We start from the raw sequence: 23,151 nt of genomic DNA on the forward strand, positions 1-23,151 counted from the left end.
TTATGCAGTAAATATTTGTAAATGCTGACAACAATCAAACTTTCATGTCAGGTCTTCCACCCAATATGACCCGGATTGACTCCCTAAAGGAAGCCACAGGCTTGAGTTTACAGGAACTGAGCAGGGCTGTTTAGGGGCCTTAGCATGGAGTTGCAAAACAGCAGACAGAAGAAGGAATGGAAAACAGGAAAAATGTTAGGCGAAGACATCTGGCCTTTGCATGCAGATCTCAAATGATTTTTTGGAAAGTCAATTGCACTCCACATGTTAAGTGATTTAAGGATGTTTGGTTTGGGAATTCTTTAGCTCAGATGGCACATACATCACTAGCAGAGAAACTGAGAGTGTGGCTGATAGCCCAAGGGGAGCCTATTTGCTGCTCAGCGGAGAACAAGATCACTTTTGTCAGTTTTGATAAATGCCTATTCAGGTCAAGGCATTGTAATACCTATCACATCTACAGTAACCTAATAGAAGATGAAGAAGTAGAGTATGTCCAAGAGTGCCAGGTAGTAAGTAGGTCAAAATGAAAACCTCAGAGAGGCATATTAGTGGACCAGAGTCGAAATAGAAGCTGGGATGAGTTGGTCGTGAGAACTTTCGCATTGTTTCCCTCACAGAACTCTTATCATGCTTCAGGATAAAGTGTGGATTTGGTCTCCCGGGGCAGGCAGTTTATGGCTCCTGGACTGGACTGTGTGAACCACACACAACAATAGAGTGTCAAGTAGCAAATAATTTTTAAAAATTCATTTCAAACATTAATTTCAAAAATAAAAAAATTAACATGAACTGGAAGATGAGGTTTAGGCCTCTGGCTGCAGAGCCAGAGGTTGGGAGTTTGATTGCCCACCATGCCTCCTCGACAGGGGCTGGATTCGGTGATTCAAGCTCTTCAGCAACAACAACAACTTGTGAGCCTCCCAAAACCTGTGGGAACATCAGGTAGAGAAGGTGTCAGAAAATTAGGAAGTCAAGATCTTGTGGGGTTTCTGGATCCAAACAGATAGACACCGTGAACAAAGCACAACAGACATAATAGTAATAGAATGAAGAAATGTCTGGATCCTTGATATTACAATTCCAGGGGATGCCTGTTAAAAGCTACCGTATAAATACGTAAACAAAAGAAGTGATAGCCATGTTTCCACAACACAAATGCAAAACCTCTTACTTATGGGGATACGTTTATACACCCACGCAACAAAGCACCAAAAAACAAACACACACACACACACAGAGACAAGTTGCATGCTGAATTGCATGACCTGGCTTACAACAGAAAATGTCTATTCTGATGTTTTAATTTGTGGCACTTTGCCTTAAGAAGTTACTCCCTTTGCACTATACTGCTGGAAATGGCAATAAGAATTAGGTTATAATCAGTTATTCTTGTTTTTAAATTAATTATATTATTTTTTATTTTTAGTAATTATTTTTATCTTTCTTGATTGTAACCTGTTCTAAGATTTTTTTAAATAAAAAAGGTAAAATATTTTAAAATAAATAATAAAATTATTAAGTAAACTTTAGATAAACAGATACAGCCATGCTCAGACTTAGAGCATGTCACAGTGATTTATATATGTGCTCAAGGCCTTTTACAGTACAAAGCTTCAACAGGGAAAAGATCTGAATATCAAATAGAAGTCATAACCAGGTGTGAAACACTACATTGATTTACACATGTTGCAATTTATGTCTACTGATTAACCAATCAAATGAACCACTGTCTCTATTTTGGAACTATGTATAAATTCATTCTTATGTCTGGGGAAGTTGATTTGATCCACAAAAGCTCACATTAAAATGTAACAGTCTTTTAAGGTGCCACAAAGTTTTTGTCTTTTTAATTTTTTTTTATTTTGGTTTTGCCTGATATGTAAGCACAGACTTACACAGCTACCTCTTCTAATGCTCCAAGCAGCTGCCTAAGTCCACCATATTTTTCTGCTTTTTTTCCCTTTCCCTTTTTAATTTTTTTAATAGAGTTGCTCTGTCATCTGTATGACAGGCAGACATTCAAAGATAGAAAGAAATAAAAAATACTTCAGTAGATATTCATGCCGGTTTTCACTTATTCAATTCAAGCAGCCACCAAAGGCACATGAATTCTGCTCCCAGGTGTATGCGGGAAAATGCAAAAAAGAAAAGAAAAAGAAAAAAGAGGATGGCAACTCTACTGAAGCCTCAAGTCTAGACTAACCCTTCATTTAAATTATCATGAGAAGAGACACAAGGGAAGGGTGTCACATTTGTGTTCAGGCTCTCAAGAGAAAGATCTGTGGATCATCTGTCATGCTGAATTAAACCACTGTTTCACCTTGCTCTGTGTCATTTGCTTCAGGGCTGGTTTTCCCTTTAAGCAGAATGAGGCAGCCACACAAGAGAGGTAGGCAGACAGTATTTGGAGCAAGGGCAGTGGTGGCAACCGCCCAGCCCGTCTGCTCCCTTTGTATCAGAAGTAACGCAGTACAGTACATACTTATTGCAAAGCTTATAAGTATGTCAAAAAATGTTTGTGCAACATCAAGGACGTTTGGAGTAGCTAACCTTCAATCTTCTGTAATACATGTGGAGGAGCACAGAGTAGGCTGAGACAGGTGTGGTGTTGCCTGTTCTTCTTCCACTTGTAAAGAGCTATGTTGGTCAAAACCTGCATTTCCTTAAGTTCACCTTGGTTCTGCCCATTCCAGTACAGTATTGAGACTGCCTCCGTGTGAACAGGGACTAAACGTTCCTGGGGTTCCATCCATTTTAACAGGCTTTCCACAGCATAGTCCTGGTATTATTTGAGGTTTATTCAAGATTCACAGGTGGTCTTTAAATGCTTTTCCTTTATTTTAATCAAGGACGGGGTGGTGGAAGCCAAAGAGTGGATAATGCATTTGATGCAGATGCTTTGAGTCTTTCACTGTTAGCTGCTACCTCTTTCTGTATGGCGCTGGGTACAATTGTTGCTAGGTTATTGACTTTACCAAAGGGATTGGGTTAAGGCATCCAGTAATGAATCCAGAGCTTTCATTGAGTGCTATGACTACTTATTTTGCATTGGCTGAACAATATTACAGCAAACTGGCATATTCACCTACAGAGTAGTATAAAGTGAGGCTTAGTTCTATTCTGGAAATTACAAGCTCAGAAATAAAATAGTGGTGCTGATACTGAGGCAACGTAGCACAAGAAGTTAGGGGCAATAACACAAAGTCTGGCCAAATAGTATAAATCAGATGGAAAATCTATCAACATAACCATAATTTGTCTATGCACCAACCACTGATGCTGAAGAATTTAAAGCTTTTATGCAAGCTTCCAGGAGGAAATTGATCACACACCAAAACAAGACATGCTTATAATCATAGGTGACTGGAAAATGGGAAACAAAGCAGAACCAAATGTTGTTGGAAAATTTCGTTTAGGAAATAGAAACAAAGGAGAATTACTTGTATGGTTCTGTGATGCCAACAATCTGGTTATTACAAATACATGCTTCAAGTAACCCAACAAATGACTGTACACATGGACATCACCAGATGGTCAATACAGAAATCAAATAGACTATGTAATTGGAAGCAGGAGATGGAGAAGCTGTATTCTCTCAACCAAAACGAGCCTAGTGGATTGTGGTACTGATCCTGAACTGCTAATATCCAACATTAGGGTAAAGCTGAAAAAGAATACTAAAAGAATTATAGTGCCAAAATATAATTCAATAATTTCTCATTAAGGAATTATTTATTTATTTATTTATTTATTTATTTATTTATTTATTTATTTATTTATTTATTTATTTATTTATTTATTTATTTATTTATTTATTTATTTATTTATTTATTCATTTATTTATTTATTTAATATCCCGCCTATCTAGCCAACTCAGGACCACTCTAGGCAGCTAACATCAGGTAATAAAAGTATACATACATTAGAAAATACGATGAAGTGTAAGGGCATGTCATTAGAAACTAAGACCAAGATATTCCACACTCTTGTATTCCTGATCATTATGTATGAGTGTGAAAGTCTGACTCGAAAGAAAACTGATAGGAAAAAAATATTAATTTGAAATATGGTGCTGGAGCACGGCTTTGCGGATACTTATGGGATATGAGATAAAAATGATGAAACTGAGGTTTTCATACTTTGGGCACATAATGAGAAGGCAAAATTCTCTGGGAAAGTCAATAAGGCAAAGTTTGAAGGCAGCAGGGAAAGAGGAAGACCAAATATATGATGGATTGACTACCTAAAGGAAGCTACAGGCTTGAGTTTACAAGAGCTGAGAAGGGCTGCTGAGGACAGGACATTTTAAATATCACTCACAAGGTCACCATAAGTTGATGGCATGTAACAACCACTGTCTATAAGATCTCTCAGTTGATAGTCTCATGCTAAATGTTTTGTAGCCTTGGTGGTAGTTGTCTCTATGTGCTTTATGAATGCATTGTATATCACAATCATATGTCTGTCAAAACTGGTGCAGTTGCTCTTCTTTACGTGTTAGCAAACCCTTTGTATTAATAGAGATTATCATAAACTGTGGCTTTTCTTCTTTACTTTTCTTTAATCTCAGGCAGAAAAAAATGTCTTGTATCAGAGCTGTCTAGTCTGGTACCTGGTTGTATTCCAAGTCAGAGGCTATTTCTGAGACTATGCCATGAGGCAAGTGGTGAATGGTAGCAAGGTGTTGGAGAATGTGGCTACTGGCCTTATGCACCCTGCATCTCTTAGGATAGTCATTACCCTGTGTTGCAGGTGGAGGATGCTTTCCTGTACCAGTGCTGAAGTCGGATTCCAGCGCTCCTCCAGCCGGGGCTGTTTTGTGTGAAATTTGATGAAGCCTATACTGTACTGTTCTGCATTATAAAAACTTATATTCTGAATAACGGCTTCTACAGAGGAAAATCCATTCTGTGCCTGATATAAGGCACTTTTTCATTGGTGACTATTTGACCCATACAACTCAGAAACGAACCTTGTGGCTTTTCACAAACATGCACTGTTGCGATGAAAGAAGGGCTGCTCCAGAGGGAAACGAACTCTGTACATGCTAGAAGGTGCTGTCTTGTATGATTGCTTCGGGCGGGGGAGGGGAGGGAGAGGGAATACCCGGCTGCCCAACAGAGAACAGTATTGTGTAAGGAACTCAAAACCACTCTAAAATGTCTGTCTTCTCTTTCCCCACTTCCAGGAGCCCACAAGAGAGGACACTCCTGTGCGGGTTATCTGCGAGGCTGTTATAAAGAAACAGCCAGGAGGAACGGGCACATGTATTAATTTGCCCGCATGTGGCAGGCAGTCGTGATGATGATGATGAGGCGGTGTTGAGGAACTGGCACTCTTCACGTGCTCCATGAGAGCCTTTCTCACCCTCACGACCTTCCTCCCTCGCCTTTTGCAACCCGGGTTTGCGTCCGAGAAACGCAGCCCGCCGTCCAACTGCTGCTGCGCGGTGACCGAGGAGTAAGTCCGCGGTGAACCCAGGGAGTTTTTGCTGCCAAGGAAAGCGCGCTCAGGATCCAACCTTTAGCAAGCCTCACGTCCCCAAGTGGAAAGGGTGGCGCCCCCTCCCCCTCTTTGGCGGCGCTCGGCCGGCCCACAGGGGGAGCCCTCCAGGTCACGCACCGGCGCGGGCGGGAGGGCGGCCATTCGGCTCCCCCTGGCGCCGGGCGAGAGGTGCTGCAAGTGCCCGCGCTGTCCTTTGTGTGGCGCGGCCCGCCCGCCCGCTCGCGCGCCCGCCCGCCCGCCTGTGGGGAGTGGACCAGAAGCGCGGGATGGACGGCGCCGCCGCCGCCGCCTGCCCACTCCGCGGCTTGGCCGGATGAGAGAGCGCGGGCGCCCGTGCGCCGCCGGCGGGTGCGCCCTCTCGGCCTCCCCTCTGGCCACCATGCGCGGGCTCTCCGAGAGCCGGAGGGGCGCCCGCTGAAAAGGGGGGGAGGCGGGCGGCCATGGGGGGCGGGCGGGCGCTGGTGGGCGCGCTCAGCCTGTCGCTCAGCCTCTGCGCCTTGGCGCTGCTGGCCACGGCCCTCTTCACCGACCACTGGTACGAGACCGACCCGCGGCGCCACCGGGAGAGCTGCGAGGAGGAGCGCGCCGGCAGCGCCCACTCGCCCGAGCAGCGCCGCCGCCGCCTCCTGCCGCCGCTGCCCCACCTGCCCTTGCGGGGAGGCGCCCGGCCGCCGCGGAGGCTCCCTCGCAGCGGCGGCGGCGGCGGCATCGGCATCAGTGCGGCCCCCGCCCCGCCGGCCGCCGCCGCCCCCCGCGGGGACCTGCTGCTGCTGCTGCTGGAGGAGGAGGAGGCGGCGGGCGGGCGAGCCCTCTTGGGGCTCCTGCAGTCCCCGTGCGGGCGGCCGCTGTTCGCCACCTACGCCGGCCTCTGGAGGAAATGTTACTTGCTGGGTGTCGACAGCCACCTCGACAACCTGGTGGAAAGAGGTAAGGGGGCGAGGAGGCGGGTGGCGGTCTCCTCCGTGCTTCCCACCACCGTCCGGTGGACTTCCTTCTGCGCCCACGCCTGCCCAGGGAGTGCCCTCTGCCACACAGGTCGCCCCGCTCTTACTCTCAGGATCTCCGGGCAGACCCCCTTCCCCGTGATTTCTCCAGTCCATGATTACAGCACTCTCTCCTTCCCTCTTTTTCCTTCCTTCCTTCCTTCCTTCCTTCCTTCCTTCCTTCCTTCCTTCCTTCCTTCCTTCCTTCCTTCCTTCCTTCCTTCCTTCCTTCCTTCCTTCCCGGTCCACACCCCACTTCTCCTTTCAAGTTACAGCCACACAATTCCGCCTGCCTTCCACCTTCAGAGCCAGTGACCTCTCCATGCCCGCACGTTGGTGTTCTCTTTGAAGGTTTCTCCTCATAAAGGAAAACTCATTTGACTCTCATCACCCTCATTTGACTCTCATCACCGGGGATACCAAACTCCTTAGCACTGCACTGGCTCTTTATTGTCTTCTCACCTTCTCTTGCTTCCATGCAGCAGTTGGAAATTGCTGGCAACCTCATATTGTTACTGTGCTCTCTCCAGTGTGCTGTCCTCAGACAGGGCTGCCCATAACTCTTCTGTGCATCAAATGTGCTTTTATCCTCTTTCTTCCATGGGGTAAATAGCAAATGTACTATTAGGAAAAGAAGGGTTTGTGGGGATTTTTGCAGTGTGTCAGTTATTTATGAAGGGGGGGGGTCATGTTGCATAGACTTGGAGATATACTTCTTGCATTTTTATGTCAGGATCTTTTCAGCTTAGGCTTGTCCATCATTTAATTCATGGACCACATACCTCACACCAATAAATGGAAATATGGAGATATGCATCTCCATCAGCTTTTTCCCACGTATGGAGGCTATGCATTTAGGCTGTTACAATGCAGAAGCTGGCACCCAGTCTTCATTATCCTATTGATCTCTTTCCTTTTCTGTTTTCTTCAGCATATTATCTCAATAAAATTATTTGCCACATCATGGTGCGTGGTTGTGTCCCCACATCCCGGTCTCTACCACACTGTTCAAAAGATCCATCCGTTTTAAGACTGTTTCTGTTCTCCCTCAAAGTACAGACATCACTCCCTGGTAGTCCTCATTCTATTGTATCTGCACACCATGGAGTATCTTTCTTGCTTCCCGTTTGAGTATTCTTTCTTTCTGAAAACCCTCTGCTGCCAGTGTACTCTCCTCCTTACACAAAGGCACTGTGACCTTCCCTTCACAATGAATAGGAAGTATTCAGCGCCCTGCCACCTAGAGAGAAAATTCAGTCCTCCTAAGCAGGGAGAAACCAATACCTGCCTTTCTTCAGGGATGTAAAAACAGGCTTTTAATCCAGGAAATTTCAACCTTTGGTACTTACCTTTGCTTCTGCCTTCCATCAGGCAAAGCTCCAACCTTCACTATACCAGATAATCAGCAAATAGTCTTTATTTCACAGATAGACATAGGAAATTATTTATCTAAAAGTGCTATGTTGTACATGGGTTGTTGGTTTTTTTGTGCAATACTTTTAGGAAGTTTAACTTTTGTATGCAAATGACAGTTAACAATAGCAAAAGAGGAGAAGAGAGGAAGAGAAAAAGAAGGATGTTTGCAGGTGGCTAAAATGTTAATTCTGCCACTATAATCACATAGAACTTCCTTCTTTATTTCAGAACTGAGAAATAAGCTGAAACCATAATAGATAGCTTCGTATCTGCTTCACTGTTTCTTGAGGGGATATTGCTGTTCTGCTGTCTTTTGTCATTCTTCTGAAATCATATCGCATGTAAGCAAAAGAAGGGTGTTCTGACTTTTGTAATCCTAAAATACTGGGCGTGTTACACTGCAACCCTCTATTTGGCCATTCAGAAGTAAACTCCAGTGGATTCAATACTACTTGTGTGTGTGTGTTCTGTGCTGTGAAGTCGGAACAGACTTATAGCGACACTAATAGGGCTTTTAGAACACACTCAATAGGACTGTCAAGGTAAGGGAGATAGATATTTAAGGAGCAGTTTTACCAGTTCCACTCCCCCAGTGAATTTCCATGGCTGAGTAGGAATCTTTAGAGTCCTAGTCCATCACTCTACAGCACACTGGGAATCTTACTTACTTGTCAGAAAATGTGTGGAGAGGTGCAATCTCAAGGCTCCAAAAACAAAGTGCACGTTTTCAAAAATGGTAGTTGTTTTCTGTGTATATAATGAAAATGGAAGGAAAAAAAACAGAAGTATTACAGCACCTTAAAAATCTTTTTTTCTCTGTGTGTGTGAGCTGTTGTGGGTTACGGTCTACTTGCCCAGATGTGTCTGAGGAAGTGAGTTGTAATCTATGAAAGCTCATGAAAACTGTTGTGTTTGAAGAATCAGACATAAAACATACAACCTGCCAAACTATACAGCTGGTGTGCCCGTGGTGTGTACACAAGGGAAAGAAAAAGGAAGGGATCCAGGCTCTTGAGGATGATACGTCTTCATAGGGCATTCCATGAATTGGCTGAGATTTTGCTGGCAGCTGAGCAGTGCCTTAAAGCTGGCTCAAGTGCTGAAGCAAACAAAAATGGACATCAAGCCTCCTCTGACAAAACAAGGCTCAAGCTGACCCAATTAAATTAATAAACATCTTGGAGCAGCATTTGCAGCATAAAAGAAAGAAATCTGAAATAAAGTCTTTCTTAGTATAAATATAAATGGAAAAAACTTGGACTGTTACAAAATCAAGTGTCTGTTTAGCTATGCCATTACAAAGTGAACTCCAGTAAACAGCAAACGGTATTCACCTATCTATTAAAGGTACTTACCAGTTTGCTTCCATGCCAAATTCAAGGTACAGTATTAATGTTGAACTATAAAGCCCTGAATGGTTTGGGACCTCGCTACCTATCAGAACGCCTCTTCCAAAGATCAATTTCCCATGCCATTCAGACGTCCCAGGCATTAATACTGCAGGTGACCAGCGTGTGTATGACTGAGAGCCAGGCCTTCTCTGTGGTGGCCACCTCTTTGTGGAGTGCTTTGTATGTGATGGTGTGCCGGGCCCCCTTCCCTCCTAATATTCAGAAGGCGTATAAAAACTCTACTCTTCAGGGAGGCATTTCAGGATATCTTTCCCTCATAACTCTTGGTCATTTCATTTTATTCTGACCATTATATTTGGTGGTCTGTATCTTGTCCGTTGCTGCCATCTTGGGTTTTTAAGTATGTTGTTTTATTTTCCCTTATATTATATTTTTATATTTGTGGGTTGGATTTGACTGTTTTCTTCATGTTTACTCTATTGCTGGAAACCACCTAGAGTAGTAGCAAAGCCACTAGATGACACAGCATAAAAATATAATAACAAACAAACAAACAAGAAGTTATCGTCTATTTCTCATATTGAATATAAGTTTGCCACAGGATATGGTGATGGCATCTGGCCTAGATACCTTTAAAAGGGGATTGGACAGATTCCTGGAGGACAAGGCCATCATAGGTTACAAGCTATGATGGGGATGTATAATATCCAGGTTTAAAAGGAAGGTACTTCAGAATGCCAGATGCAGGGGAGTGGGATCAGGAGACAGGGATCTAGTGGTGTCATGTGCGCCCAGAGCCATCTGGTGGGGCCACTGTGAGATACAGGGAGCTGAACTAGATGGGCCCTTGGTCTGATCCTCTTCTTAGTTTGTTCCCCTCCAGCCATTTCGCAAATTCTTCTCCAAATATAGCCATCCAACAGGGACATAACTATTTGTTTGTTTGTTTACAGTACAGTGTATGTCTTGCTAAGTATTGGAATTTTTTAGCAGTTACCATCTTGGCAACAGCCAACAGTCTTGAGAAGAGACAGAAGTTTTATATTTATCTAAACCAGGCTTGTCCAACCTGCGGCCCATGGGCCGCATGCGGCCCAGGTCGGCTTGTAATGCGGCCCAGTGCAATTTTTTATTTTAAAAGAAATTCCAAAGTTTCAAGTTACACTGACGGCGCTTGCGGCCGGAATGCAGCTGGGGCACGTCACAACGGTGGGGGAGGGAGAGGGAAGGAAGGAGCGGGAGGGGAGGGGAGAGGGGGGCTGTGTGACTGCATTGTGCTGTGCCCGTCAATAGGTGGACCCCCTCCCGGCCCCATAAAGCCACCGGAGTCGAAGCTGGCAGCCTCTGCTGTCTGAGATTGCAGCTGCCGGTAAGGGCGCTTGGAGCGGGGCTGCAGAGGACGGCTAGGGCTGCCCCCCCATGTGGCCCAAACCAAATTTATGTGTGGCCCAAACCAAATTTTCATCTTCTAATGTGGCCCAGGGAAGGTGAAAGGTTGGACACCCCTGATCTAAACCATTAAGTGAAAGTAAATTGATGTCAAACCTAGTGAGTTACAGTGGGGTCTCTACTTAAGAACGTCCCTACTTAAGAACAATCCAACTTAAGAACAGCTCCATTTGCTAAATTTTGCTTCTACTCGAGTACAGAAATCCAAGATAAGAACAGGAAAAAAAAACCTTTCCTGCTCTTTTTTTAACCTTAGGTCATCTTAGGTTAAAAAAAAATCTCCCCCTAGTGGTAGAGTACGTATTAACCAGCTTTGCATTAGTTCCTATGGGAACTAATGCTTCAATGTACGAACGCACCTCTACATAACAAAAAAACAGCCAGAACGGATTAATTGGTTTTCAGTCCATTCCTATGGGAAATTTTGCTTCAACTTAAGAACATTTCAACTTAAGAACACCATTCCAAAACCGATTAAGTTCTTAAGTAGAGGTTCCACTGTAGTTTCTATGGATGGAAAATAGCAGATACGGATTAAATGGTTTTCAGTGCATTCCTATGGGAAATGCAGATTCAACATAAGAACTTTTCAACTTGAGAACCACCTTCCAATACGGATTAAGTTCTTAAGTAGAGACCCCACTGTATATAGATGTCTGTTTTGGATATCAACTTATTTGCATGGTGAAGGAAGTGAGAAAAAGACCAATGGAAACTCATAAGCTGAAGTCCTGCTGTTGATCACAGGTCTTTACTGGTTGCCTCCGTGGGCTAGTTCAGGACTCGGAGTCAAGGGCAAGTCTAAAGCTGTGGGATGTCAAGGATATTGTTTTAGTTTTTCACGCCTCATGGTAGCAGACTGGTAACCCATGCAATGAAAATCTTAGTGGGCCCTCATTTAGAAAACATTAACTTACAGCATACAGTAGAAAGAAATTTAGTCCCATAGCGTGTTTCATAAATTGCCTTTGATTTGTAGATTTAACATTTTGTTTTGTTTTTCTTGTATGAGGCTTCTGAATATTATACATAATTGTTATCTAATAAAACCACCACGATTCCTATTTACTGGAAAGCCGCACATGTACAGTACACTCATTATATTTTATTTTTCCCTCCGGGGGGGGGAACAGAAATTCTAATTGGCACACAGTAGCATTGTCATCTGCTTGTCCATTCTGACTTTTAACTTACAGACACAACTGTAGCAAAGTAGCAGGCTGAGCTGCTAGATCAGGAGGGAATGGCAAGTGATTCAATTAATAGAAAAACTAAAATCTACATTTTTGATTACTTTTTTGGGGGGAGATAAAGAGCTTCTAATTAAATATTAGGAAGAATGTCCTGAAAGTAAGAGCTGTTCAGCCATAGAAGGAATCACCTCAGAACTGTGAAGAATGACAGAGGGCTTTAGCCAAACCTATGTAATGAACTTCACAATCAAATGGGGATTCTAATATGTATTGCCGGCATCCAATTCTTTAATTTACCGTTAGGGCTAAATTTGATTATATCAGCTAGCCCTTTCCTAATTGTAAATTAAAAGTAATTAGCTCTGACAAACAATATGTAGTCTACTGCAGACGACAATTCCGCCCCCCCCCCAAGTAATTTCAAGTAGCCTTCTGGCCACTATATTACATGCACTATCCATCAGGTGTTCCCCAAATTGTGAGGTGAAATCCATCATGGATCCTTGTTTTTCCCCCAAGGATGTTCTTAGAAAAAAATGGCTTTAAGAACAGAAACCATGTCAGAATTTGAGGCCACTGTGGTGTAGTACTTTTGATATGCATTTATATCTAAACTTATTTCCTTCTTCTCCACTGTTCTTCTCAGGCCCCGTCTAAGCATTTAAGTGTCCCCTATTGTGGTGTTGTGGAAGCAGGCTCAAATCAGGGACTGCGATGTCATGTCCTGTCCCTTCGGCTTTCCTTTCCTCCTCTGAGCTTCGTTGTAGTCTTCACCATACAGTATCCGAGAAATGGGATGGGTTTTCACAGTGAACACATAACTGTTGCAATCTGTCTCCATTTGTAATGCAAAATATTTTGGGTGGCTTGATCATGATTCAGCTTTTAGCTTTGCAAAAGACCCGTTCCTGGTAGAGATGAACATTGGTTTGTTGATATGGATCAAGGTAGCTTTCTGAATTTCAGAGATTCTTCCTGTGGTTTTGAGTCTGACGACTCTTATGGTGTGTGGCTGCATTTTAGTATTTACCACTCTACCACTGATTTGCTAATTCTGTTACTGTGTGTTTTTAGAAAATGGAAACAGTATACACTATATTGTAAGCAACTAAATCTTGGGCGTTTAAGGCAATATTGGGCACATCATAGCCAGAAATGCTTCAGAAAATGCAAGCACACATTCACTCGATTGTCTTGAGAACTGGGGTATAAATTGTTTTAACTGTGCTAGGCAAACAGAAACAATTGAGTTTATGTCAGTCTTAGTCTAGACTCTAGGGAGATGCTTTTCTATTAGCAGCAAAGTGTAAAAATAGATATTGCTTTAAGTGCTTCCATGATCATAATTGGCAGAATCATTATGACATTTCACTGCTTGCTTTTCTAGGGGGAACATTTAATATTTATAGCCAGCTACACCACAGAGCAGGAGAAAATACCTTCCTTGCAGTAGATGTGGGGGTTTCATATGTTTGGCCTGTTTTCATTCTCCTTTTGTGCCTCTGAAAGTATATGAAATACCATTTTGCAAGCTGCAGTATTGAATCTTGACAGAGAAAAAGAAATACAACCAGAACATTATCTGATGTAGGTTAGTTGTACCTACAAACCTAGCCCATCTATTAGACCAGTGGTTCCTAACCTTGGGTTACCCAGATGTTCTTGGACTGCAATTCCCAGAAACCCTGACCAGCCCAGCTGGTGGTCAAGGCTTCTGGGAACTGCAGTCCAAGAACACCTGGTACCATTGATCAGTTTATACTGCTGGGTTTGGCAGCTAGACTTCATCTTTAGGGCACCCAGGGAACTTATTCTAACAGATATGATGCAACATGATGCAATTTCTGGATGCAGTGGGCTTCACAATGACTTCTGATTTTGAAAGGTAATTCTAGTAGCCAGCTCTGGCTTAGCCATTAGTGCTTGAGGATGATGGTGGATCTGCCTCTGCTGTTACCTGCTCTCTACTGACCAAGATGATACCTCTGGCTTTTTTCTCCATCTTGCTCACCTGTGTACACCTGTGTACACCATGTCCTCAGCTGACTATGGGAAAGCTACGTTGGCCCCGAGGATCACTGTTGCCATGCTCCACCTTCTTGCCCTCCTCCAACAGGTGTCTCAGTTGAGACACTCCTCCTGCTGCTCGCAGATACACTCCTTTGGGAAGTGAAGAAGCTTTGGAATAGCCTAAAAGCAGACTGAGAACAAATGAGTTAGATTCTGGGGAAATTGTAAGGAGGCTGAAGGAACCAGGAGGATTAATTGCTTTTGTCTTAGAACCATCACATCATTTTAAGCATATGATTAATTAATAGCTTGCGAGTGCTTTTGTTCTTACCGAAACCTGAAGTGACTGAACCGTCACTAGAGGTTAAAATGACTCAACTGAGGCTATCACACTTTGGGCATATCAAGAGATGACAAGATTCTCTGGAAAAGGCAATAAAGTTAGGAAAAGTGAAAGACAGCAAGAAAAGAAGACTGGACATGAGATGGATTGACTCAATAAAGAAAAACACAGACTTGAATTTGCAAAATCTTAGCAGGACTGGTAATGACTGGTCCTTGTAGAGGCCACTAATTCATAGAATTGCTACAGGACAGAAGCAGCTTAATTTTGCATAACATCAATCCATTTATGCTCTGCTCACTGGTAAAGAATAATTAAATTCCAATGTATTATGTGCTGTCAAGTTCAAACTGACTTATAGCAATGCTAACAGGCCTTTCAAGGCAAGTGAGATATTTAAGGAGTGACTTTAACAGTTCCAACCCCCCACCATGAGTTTCAGTGGCCGAAGCATGACTTGAACAGAAATCCTCAGAGTCCTCATTCACCCCTCTATTCGTTACATCACGATGGGTATATCACACATTAAACATAGTACAGTACTTGCAAGTACAATGGCTTAGGATTTCTCCCCCTACTTTCTGTTGTTCCCTTTTAATTCCACAACAGCCTTTGTTCTTAGTGGTTTAACACAGACAGATAAAATGTTTCCAGTTTCTCCTCCTACCTATCTCCTATTTCCAAGTTAATATTTACTTTGTCCAGAACCAGAGGTTGATTGTTGGACATCCCAACAAACTTCAATTGGATCATGCAGCTCTCTGATGCAGTAAGCTCTTTCCTTCAATGTAAGGGTGCAGTGCCAGAGTTGGAACACAACAAAGGACGGCAAGACTTGGTCCCTTTGATTACTGTTAGCTATTTGCAGTCTCCTAGTGGTTAATGGCCCACTTGTGCCAGCTACTGAGCACTTTGTTCTGATGGGCTTTGTATCGTTTAGTATAAATAAAAAACAGGAGACCACAGAACAGTGCTTGTATAGTGATAGCTGGACACAAAATATGCATCGTGCAAATGAGTGGAAACATCATCGCCACTCAGAGACCATTGGTAATGGCACGGCTAAAAAAATAATAATCTTGTAAACAAATTTTACAAAGCAAAGAGAGTGGCATAACTGCACTGCAGGGCCATAGCCAGAGCATCATCCACCTATAGTGAAGTTTTGCCATGGAAAACCATGCCCGTAGCTACTCTGGGAGGCATTTGTGCTGGTGATAGAACAATGTCTCTGCAAGTGCGTAGGAAGTGCATAGAGGGACTGTAAATGCCATATGCTTGCGCAAGGTACCCTGCACATTCCTTCATGGAGAAGTGTGTTGGTGGTAAATGAACGGTAAAAGCTCCAAGTCTGAGTCTCTATTAAAAATATACTTTTTCCCAAGAAGAAAAAGGAAGGGGTGGGTGGGTTCTGAGCTGCTAATTGAATCTGATTCATTGAAATAAAAACCTGAGTCAAGTCACTGGTTCGACATCAGTCCAACTTGATTGCGAGTCTCACAACTTGAGTCCTGATCCCTGGGAAGGGCCACTTTAATGAGAGTGATCTCCCTTAAAGTAGTACTTTCTTCTACTGGAAAATCACTCCACCTAGCATGGTTCCAAAGCAGAAGCCCTATAGCTGGACCAAAAAGATCCCCTCTAGGGATGGTTTGTGGTTGGCACACGTTTCCCCATGTGTTGTGTGATTGCTGTGGAAAAGATTGCACCCGAATGCTCCGTGAGTGGTCCAGATTGCAACTGATTTCCTCATGTGATCATCACTTTTAGTCTAAAGTGATGAAGATCCCATCCAATTTAGTCTTGATCCTAAATCCGAAGTAATTTAGAAATTCAGAATAGCAGTCATATACTTTTTTGTTTTAAAAAAAGAAGTGTATGTGAACCTTGGAGATGTCATAGACCCCAAAGAGGTGCCTATAACCTGATAAATCCTTGCTGTTTGCAGTCGAATATTCATCTTGCTCATTGAGGTTGTTCTTGTCCTCTCGCAGTTCCCACAGCGGAGCTCCTAGAAAATCTTCCGTCTTTATAGGGAAAGAACAGCGCCAGAGAAGAGCCAGTTAAATAGCAAACGTTAGGCTGTGTTAAAGTACTCTTCAGAAAGATAGCACAGTGGGCCCAGAGCAGGCAGACCAGCTCAGAGGCAGGCAGCTAAATCAGAGCGAATCATTTCAGGCAGAAAGAGTCTCCTTGCTGGAGGGCATCATGTTCAAACCCTAAGGAACATCTGTAAAGTTCAGCGTTAACATACTGCTGCACTGAACAAGGCGGGTGAGTGTGGTGTTTCACTGAAAGGTACGGGATGGGCACGGGGAAGAAACAAGGCTTGCCGTCAGCAGGCTTGCAGAGACGTGGGGCAGTGTAAAATTGAGGACAGCTAAGTGAATATAACCTAAGCATCATTCTAAGACTGCATAGCCCTCATCCCCAATTTTGGAGCTCCACGGCTCAGAAGTGTAACACTGCACAGTAGCAAACATCTAGTCCTCTGAAGATGCCGGCCACAGAGACCGGCAAAACGTCAGGAAGAACAACCTTCGGAACACGGCCAAAGAGCCCGAAAAACCCACAACAATCATTAGATCCCGGCTGTGAAAGCCTTTGCGAATATATTAAACATCTAGTCCTTTGCTGCCCTTATGTCGCCCAGGGCATTTGTGATCTGGGCTGGTACTGGAGCTATCCGTCTTGTGGCCCCTTAATTTTCCATACCCCTTCTCCTCCATGGTTGACGGCTTAAGAGGCCGATGGACAGTTGCATGCTGACAGACGATTCTACATATTTTATTTTTGCCAGATAGGTCTTTGCCCTTGTTGACGGGCTCTGGGACTGGTGCACAGAAATGCACTTACCATTTACCTTATCTCATTTGTTTCATGCAGTGAAGGCCAACAAGATCCATTCTCAAAGTGGTAGCAGACAGTGCTTTGCCTTCTCTCTTTTGATGGTAACCCATAACCCTGCCCTATGTCTCTAGGGTGCATGTGTTACAGTGCTGTGGCTGTCTCCTGTCTTTGATCTTTATGCTCTTATTAAAATGACAAAAAGAGTTAGAACATTTTAAAATAGAGAATCAGAGCCACCGACAACTCCAAAATGTTCACCACCAGCTCTGCAGTCTGCTAAGTACTGCACTAGTGGCTAAACCTGTTCTAAAGCTTGGATTTTGGTGAAATTCTAGCTGTGTAACAGAAGTACAGAGATTTACAGAGCAGAATAGCTTCAAGTCCCCCAGAGTAGTTCACTCCTTTTTCTCACTATCTGGCACTTAATGGTCTCAGTAACTCTCTCTGAGGTGTTAGTAAGTAAAAGAATAAAAACATTTCATTTACTTGCTGTTGAACAGATCAAACAGCAAGCTAACAAAGATGTCTGCTGTCAGCAATTGACTTCAGCACAGTCTAGAGAGGGAAAACAAGCTCTCAGCAGAGAGGTGGGGTTGTCTTTGAAATCAGAAGGGGGGGGGAAGGAAAATTGGTCAGTGTTGCACTGGATAGACTGACAGTTACTCCAGCCCTGAAAAGCAGCATGCAAAGTTGTAAAAACTCCCAACAAAACCTGAACCAACAACTTCATCTGATAATCTGATGGCTTTAGTAGATTCATACAATCTCTCCCTGAAAGCAAGGGTGTGGTGAAGCCAGGGCTCACAGAGTCAAAACTCCAGAGTGTGCTGAGTAACAGTAACTATAAGGTTACCTGTACTGCTTTCACATTTTTCTCTTTCTTTGAAGCTTAGCTGGTCAAGAAATATATTTTATTAGGAACAGATTATTATTGCATGCTATCGTTGTTGAAATGCAAAGCATTTGAGGGTGGTTTGGTTTTGTATTTTAGCTTCATACCTTGTTATGGATCAACCCAGCTGTTGATTTTTTTGAAAAAAAGAAAATGCTGTGGTACTTCCCGGGAGGCTCTAGGCTCTAGGGAGGGCACCTCCCAAAGAACTATTACTCCCATGAAACGTGATGGCAGCTTCCTTTTTTAAAACAAACTAGCAGGAAACAGGAAGACAATGGTGCAGGTAAAATCAGTCGAAAGCTCTTCTCAAAGGGAGAGGGCAAAACATAAGGTGTGTCAATACTATATGCTTTAAAAAGTTTTTTTCCCACTTCCTTGGCCCCTCCATGGAGCCATGGAAGTTTTTAATTTGCCAATATCCTGAAGTGGCTTTCTTCTTAAGCTTTGTGATATTGGGAAATTGACAGTAGGCTGTCAATTTCCCAATTGAGGATCTCACCAAATAGCATGCTGGACCTCCTAGCAATTCTATTTAGTCTTCACCAGGCCACCCCAGCCAAACCATGCAGCCAAGCTTAAAGTGGGATAATGAAGGGCACTAATTACCAGGGGGGCAGTGCTGCTGATAGGATTTATAAACCTTGCTGCATATGAGATGTTTAACGTAACACATGCATGCACATAAATTCCACACATGTAGTACACCACCATGATATATATGACTGAATACAAATTAGGCAGCCAAGAACATAATGAGTTTGAACAAAAACAATTTTTAAAAAGGATAAATGACATACATAAATCAGTTGTTTAGTTTTTCAAAACAGACAAAGCTTTCTTGCAGTCTGGGTCAGAGGGTACAATGAATAAGGAAGTTAGATGAACAACAAGGTGTAATCTCACTTATTTGGGAGTGAGACCTAACGAACTTCATGGGGCTTCCTTCTTATTAGACATATATTGGATTGCACCAGAAAATTATTGCAAGTGAAGACTATGTCTGTGCCAAAGAAAAGCTACTAGATCCATCATAGATCTGCAGTTGAAGGCTTGGAGAAGATGGCTAATTAGTTGTGAAAGATAATTTGTGACTTTACAGTGAAAATTATCAGAAATGTAAAGAAAGCTTTAGCCCAGGGGTGGGCAATTGTGAACATCCAGATACTGTATTGCTAAGTTGGCTAGGAGAGGAGCTGCAATCCACAATCAGCTTTGAAGTGAATTTTCAGTTGATGATGATAAAGATGATTTTGCTGCTGCACTGCGCCATTAGAATTTTTTAATAATCAAAATATCAGCAGGATAACACCTGCATTAGAAGCAAATAGAAACTACAGGCTATAGTATAATTTCAGAAATGTAGAAAATGCAATGTTAGAATGATGGCTGACCATTTTCATGATTTAGGAGACGGAATGTGTGGAATCAGATTATTGTATGTCTGTGGGACTAGGATTACATTACAACAGTGGTTCCCAATAGACATGCAAATGAACCACACTTCAGTGGTTTGGTCTGGTTTAGCACAGTGCCACACAGGTGTTCTGTGGGCACTGCACACTTCCGTCCTCCACCTCCTTGGGTGACCATCTACTCACTAGCAGCAGTGCCGGCTTCCCTGCCCCACCTCATCTGAGTGGGCGATCCTGAGGAGACAGGGCAGGGAAGCCTGCACTGCTACCAGTGAGTGGGCGATTGCTCAAGGAGGCAGAGAAGTACGCTTCTGCTGGTGAGTAGGTGGATTGCACAGAGGAGGCAGGGGAGGGAAGCACATGGCTCCCACAGAACACCTGTGTGGGCACTGCATTGAACTGGCCAGACTGCTGAAGTGCAGTTTGTGCTCATCTCAAGTTGCCGTCCGAGAACACCTGGCTGAACCAAGTTTGGAAACCAGTGCGTTACAAAATTATAACAGGACAGAATGGGAAATCTGCAGTTGATTAAGTACTGATTGTTTTCTTGGTGTTGAAGAATCCTCACCCACACCCCAGTTCTTGTTTGGATGAATTTCTGAAACAGTTCTGTCCTTGTTTTTCTTAAAGGTATCACTCAGAGATGCACAGCAATCAAATACCACTTTGCTCTGCCCCTTCGCTTACGGAACATCCCATTTAACTTAACCAAGGCCATTCAGCAGGATGAATGGCACCTGCTACGTAAGTACTTCTGTTTCCAGATGGAGTAAGCAGCCTTCTCAATGGGATGATGAATATTGTGCTCTACTGTACCATGATAATATGTTGTCTGCATAATATCATACTCCATATTAGGACGCTTTGCACATTACCTTGCAAAAACATCAATCCAGTTTGTTTGTTATACAGCTTTTTAGCGGCATGATTAAAATGGAAAATTGCAGGAGACATCTCTTCTGAATCCACGCAAATGCATATTTAATAAGCTGTTCAAAGATTTCTTGTTAACTTTTATAAACAGGCTGCTTCACAATTTTGTAAACTGTCATTTATATATTAAGAAAAGGAAAAAGGGAAGGCACAGTTAACTTTTTTAAAATTGTGGATTTGCCTTTCATAGTACAAGGAAACATACACAGTACAATTTCTGTGTGTTTATTCAGAACTACGTCCCACTGGATTCAGTGGAACTTACCCACAGCAACATGTGCGTACGATTGCAGTGAGCCTTAATAAAAAAAAATTAACTTCCTCTGTGGGTGTGAATTTAACCTCTTCCTTTTTTCTCTTATTGAAACAGATCTAAGACGAATCACAGCAGGTTTTCTTGGAATGGCAGCAGCTGTTCTTCTCTGTGGGTGTATTGTAACAACTGTCAGCTTTTTTTGGGAAGAAAGCCTCACACAGCATGTTGCTGGTCTTCTCTTCCTTATGTCAGGTATCATTCCATCTTTGCTTACCAGCTGTATTGAAGACCAGTACTACCATTAGCTACAGTGAGCCAGCCACCTCAGCTAGCATTTTAGGAGTAGCCAACAGTTTTTTAATTTATTATTACAGTAGCCCCCCCCCCCCCCCAATATCTGTGAGGGATTGGTTCCTCCCGTGCAGATGCTAAAAAGCTGATGATAGTGAATAGTCTGGGTCCTTCTTGTGGCCTGTTCTGGTAACTTCATCTTTAGAAATATATATTTCTAGGATTTTTCTTTTAATATTTTCAGAACGTGGGTAAGTGAATCAGCAAATATTGATCCCGTGGATAAGAGGGTCCTACTGTATTGTATTTTGACTGCTGGGAAGGGGAGTTCTTGTGGGATTTGCTGTCTTTAGTGCAAAAAAAATTTGGCAAGTCTTGGGTCTTCTTGAGAAAGATGGAGTATAAATAGTTTAAATAAACAAGAAGTATAGTGTCTTTTGACTGTGGGGTGGGGTGTTTGTTTCTTCACCCTATGTAGCAATGTTTTGGTCTGGGAGGATCTGTTGAAGGCACAGTTTTCGTGGCTGAATGGGCACTGTTGAGCCTGCTTGTTCTGCTTAAGCCTCATTTTTCATTGTATGGAACTAGAGATGGGCATGAACGGCGGGTTGGCAGTTCGGCCTGGCATCAGGAGCAGTGTGCTTCCCTCCTCTGCCTTCTTCGGTGGCAACCCTCTCAGATGAGGAGACTGGGTAGGGAAGCCCCTGGTACTGCTTCTGAGTGGGTGATAGCTTGAGGTGGAGGAGCGACGGTCGTTGCTGCCAGGGAGGGGGCGATCACCTGGAGGATGCAGGGAAGGGAAGCGCACAGCACCTGCAGAACACATGGGTGGGCACTGTTGCCAAACTGCGATTCGTGCCAATCTCTATATGGAACCTATCATTTATATACAATATGCTGAACATTCTGAAAGATCAAAAATGTAGAGCCTCATTGAGTCTCCAAAATTGTCAGTCATTCGTCAGCATGCTGTGCATCTAAAGTATTGTTCCATTTTGGGCTCTTAGTAATTCCCTGTTTTACTAACCATACATTTACTAACCGCAGCACTGTGATTCGTCTTGTTTGCAGGCATCTTTTGCACTATTTCCCTCTGCACATATGCAGCAAGTGTCTCCTATGACTTAAACCGCCTACCGAAAATCATCTATGGTCTTCCTGTGGATGTTGAACATGGATACGGCTGGTCGATATTCTGTGCTTGGTGCAGCTTAGGACTCACTGTAGCAGCGGGGTGTCTTTGCACCACTTATCCGTTCATTAGCAGGACCAAGATTAGCCATCTAAAGTCTACCAGAGACTCTTCTGTATGACTGTGAAGTGACAACAATCTTCAAGGATTTATAAGGGAACTAAATTCAGAATCCAAGCACAAAAGAACCCCGACCCCTTAAATGCCAAACATTGTGTCTTACTAGCCAGGAAAACACAGAGGAATTCTTCTCTGCCTGCAGGATGGCTAGAATAAAACATGCAGGCAACCCAAGTTCTTGTGGAACTAATGGGTGCACTTCAGCACAGAGTACGTGCACATATCATGAATGAGGTGGGGTATTCCCACTCAGATAAGAACACTGTGTTGACAATTTAGGGCTGCTTTTATTAAGTGGAGCCTCCTCCATAAGGTGACAATGAACAAAAAACACAACTGCCAATCATTCTTGACTGGCTAAACTATTTCCTTGCTATCTTTGATGAGACATAATTGAAGTTTCCATTTGAATTTAAGCTTGTCTCTTTTTTTTGAGTGAAAAGTCAAATATTTCTCTTGTAAGTATATTTAAGAGTTACCAAAATAGTATTGTAAGGGGACACTTTGAAAAGGGTTCTGATCAGCTTTAGCAATGGATCGTCAATTTGCTTTAAAATACAGGAAAAGGAACTGATGGGAAGGGCTTGTTCATTAAACCTTGTGAGAAAAGTTCAAAAGTACTGCTCAGATATTCAGTGATAACTGTGTTCCTGCTTGAAATGTATTTAACCCCCCCAATCTTTTTTAAAATATTTCATATGGAACTAAATGCCATGTGTAAAACAAGATTAACTGTATCAAATAGATTATATGATACTTGTTAGTATTGTTGGAAGTAACATCTATTGTACCTCTGCCTTTTTGTTTACAAAACGTTTAACGGCAAAACATTTCCTTTTCTTAATAGTGTTTGTAAAATATCTCAGCAAGTGACTTGGATATGGGTTCTTCTCAAAAGTGGTGTAAATTGAAAGGAAAAAAGAAATACAACAGTGAATTAAAACATAA

At 43.0% G+C, this 23,151-nt stretch overlaps 1 protein-coding gene across 1 annotated transcript; it reads left to right on the forward strand.

The window, feature by feature from the left end:
* Positions 1-5,809: 5,809 nt before the first annotated feature.
* Positions 5,810-23,151, forward strand: TMEM178A (transmembrane protein 178A). Its single transcript, XM_020794780.3, has 4 exons — positions 5,810-6,435; positions 20,042-20,155; positions 20,715-20,852; positions 21,963-23,151. Exons 1-4 carry the CDS (start codon positions 5,949-5,951, stop codon positions 22,202-22,204), a joined length of 981 nt encoding a protein of 326 aa, XP_020650439.3. The 5' UTR covers positions 5,810-5,948; the 3' UTR covers positions 22,205-23,151.

This window comes from Pogona vitticeps, chromosome 1 (assembly GCF_051106095.1).
Source record: "Pogona vitticeps strain Pit_001003342236 chromosome 1, PviZW2.1, whole genome shotgun sequence".
Lineage (NCBI taxonomy): Eukaryota > Metazoa > Chordata > Lepidosauria > Squamata > Agamidae > Pogona > Pogona vitticeps.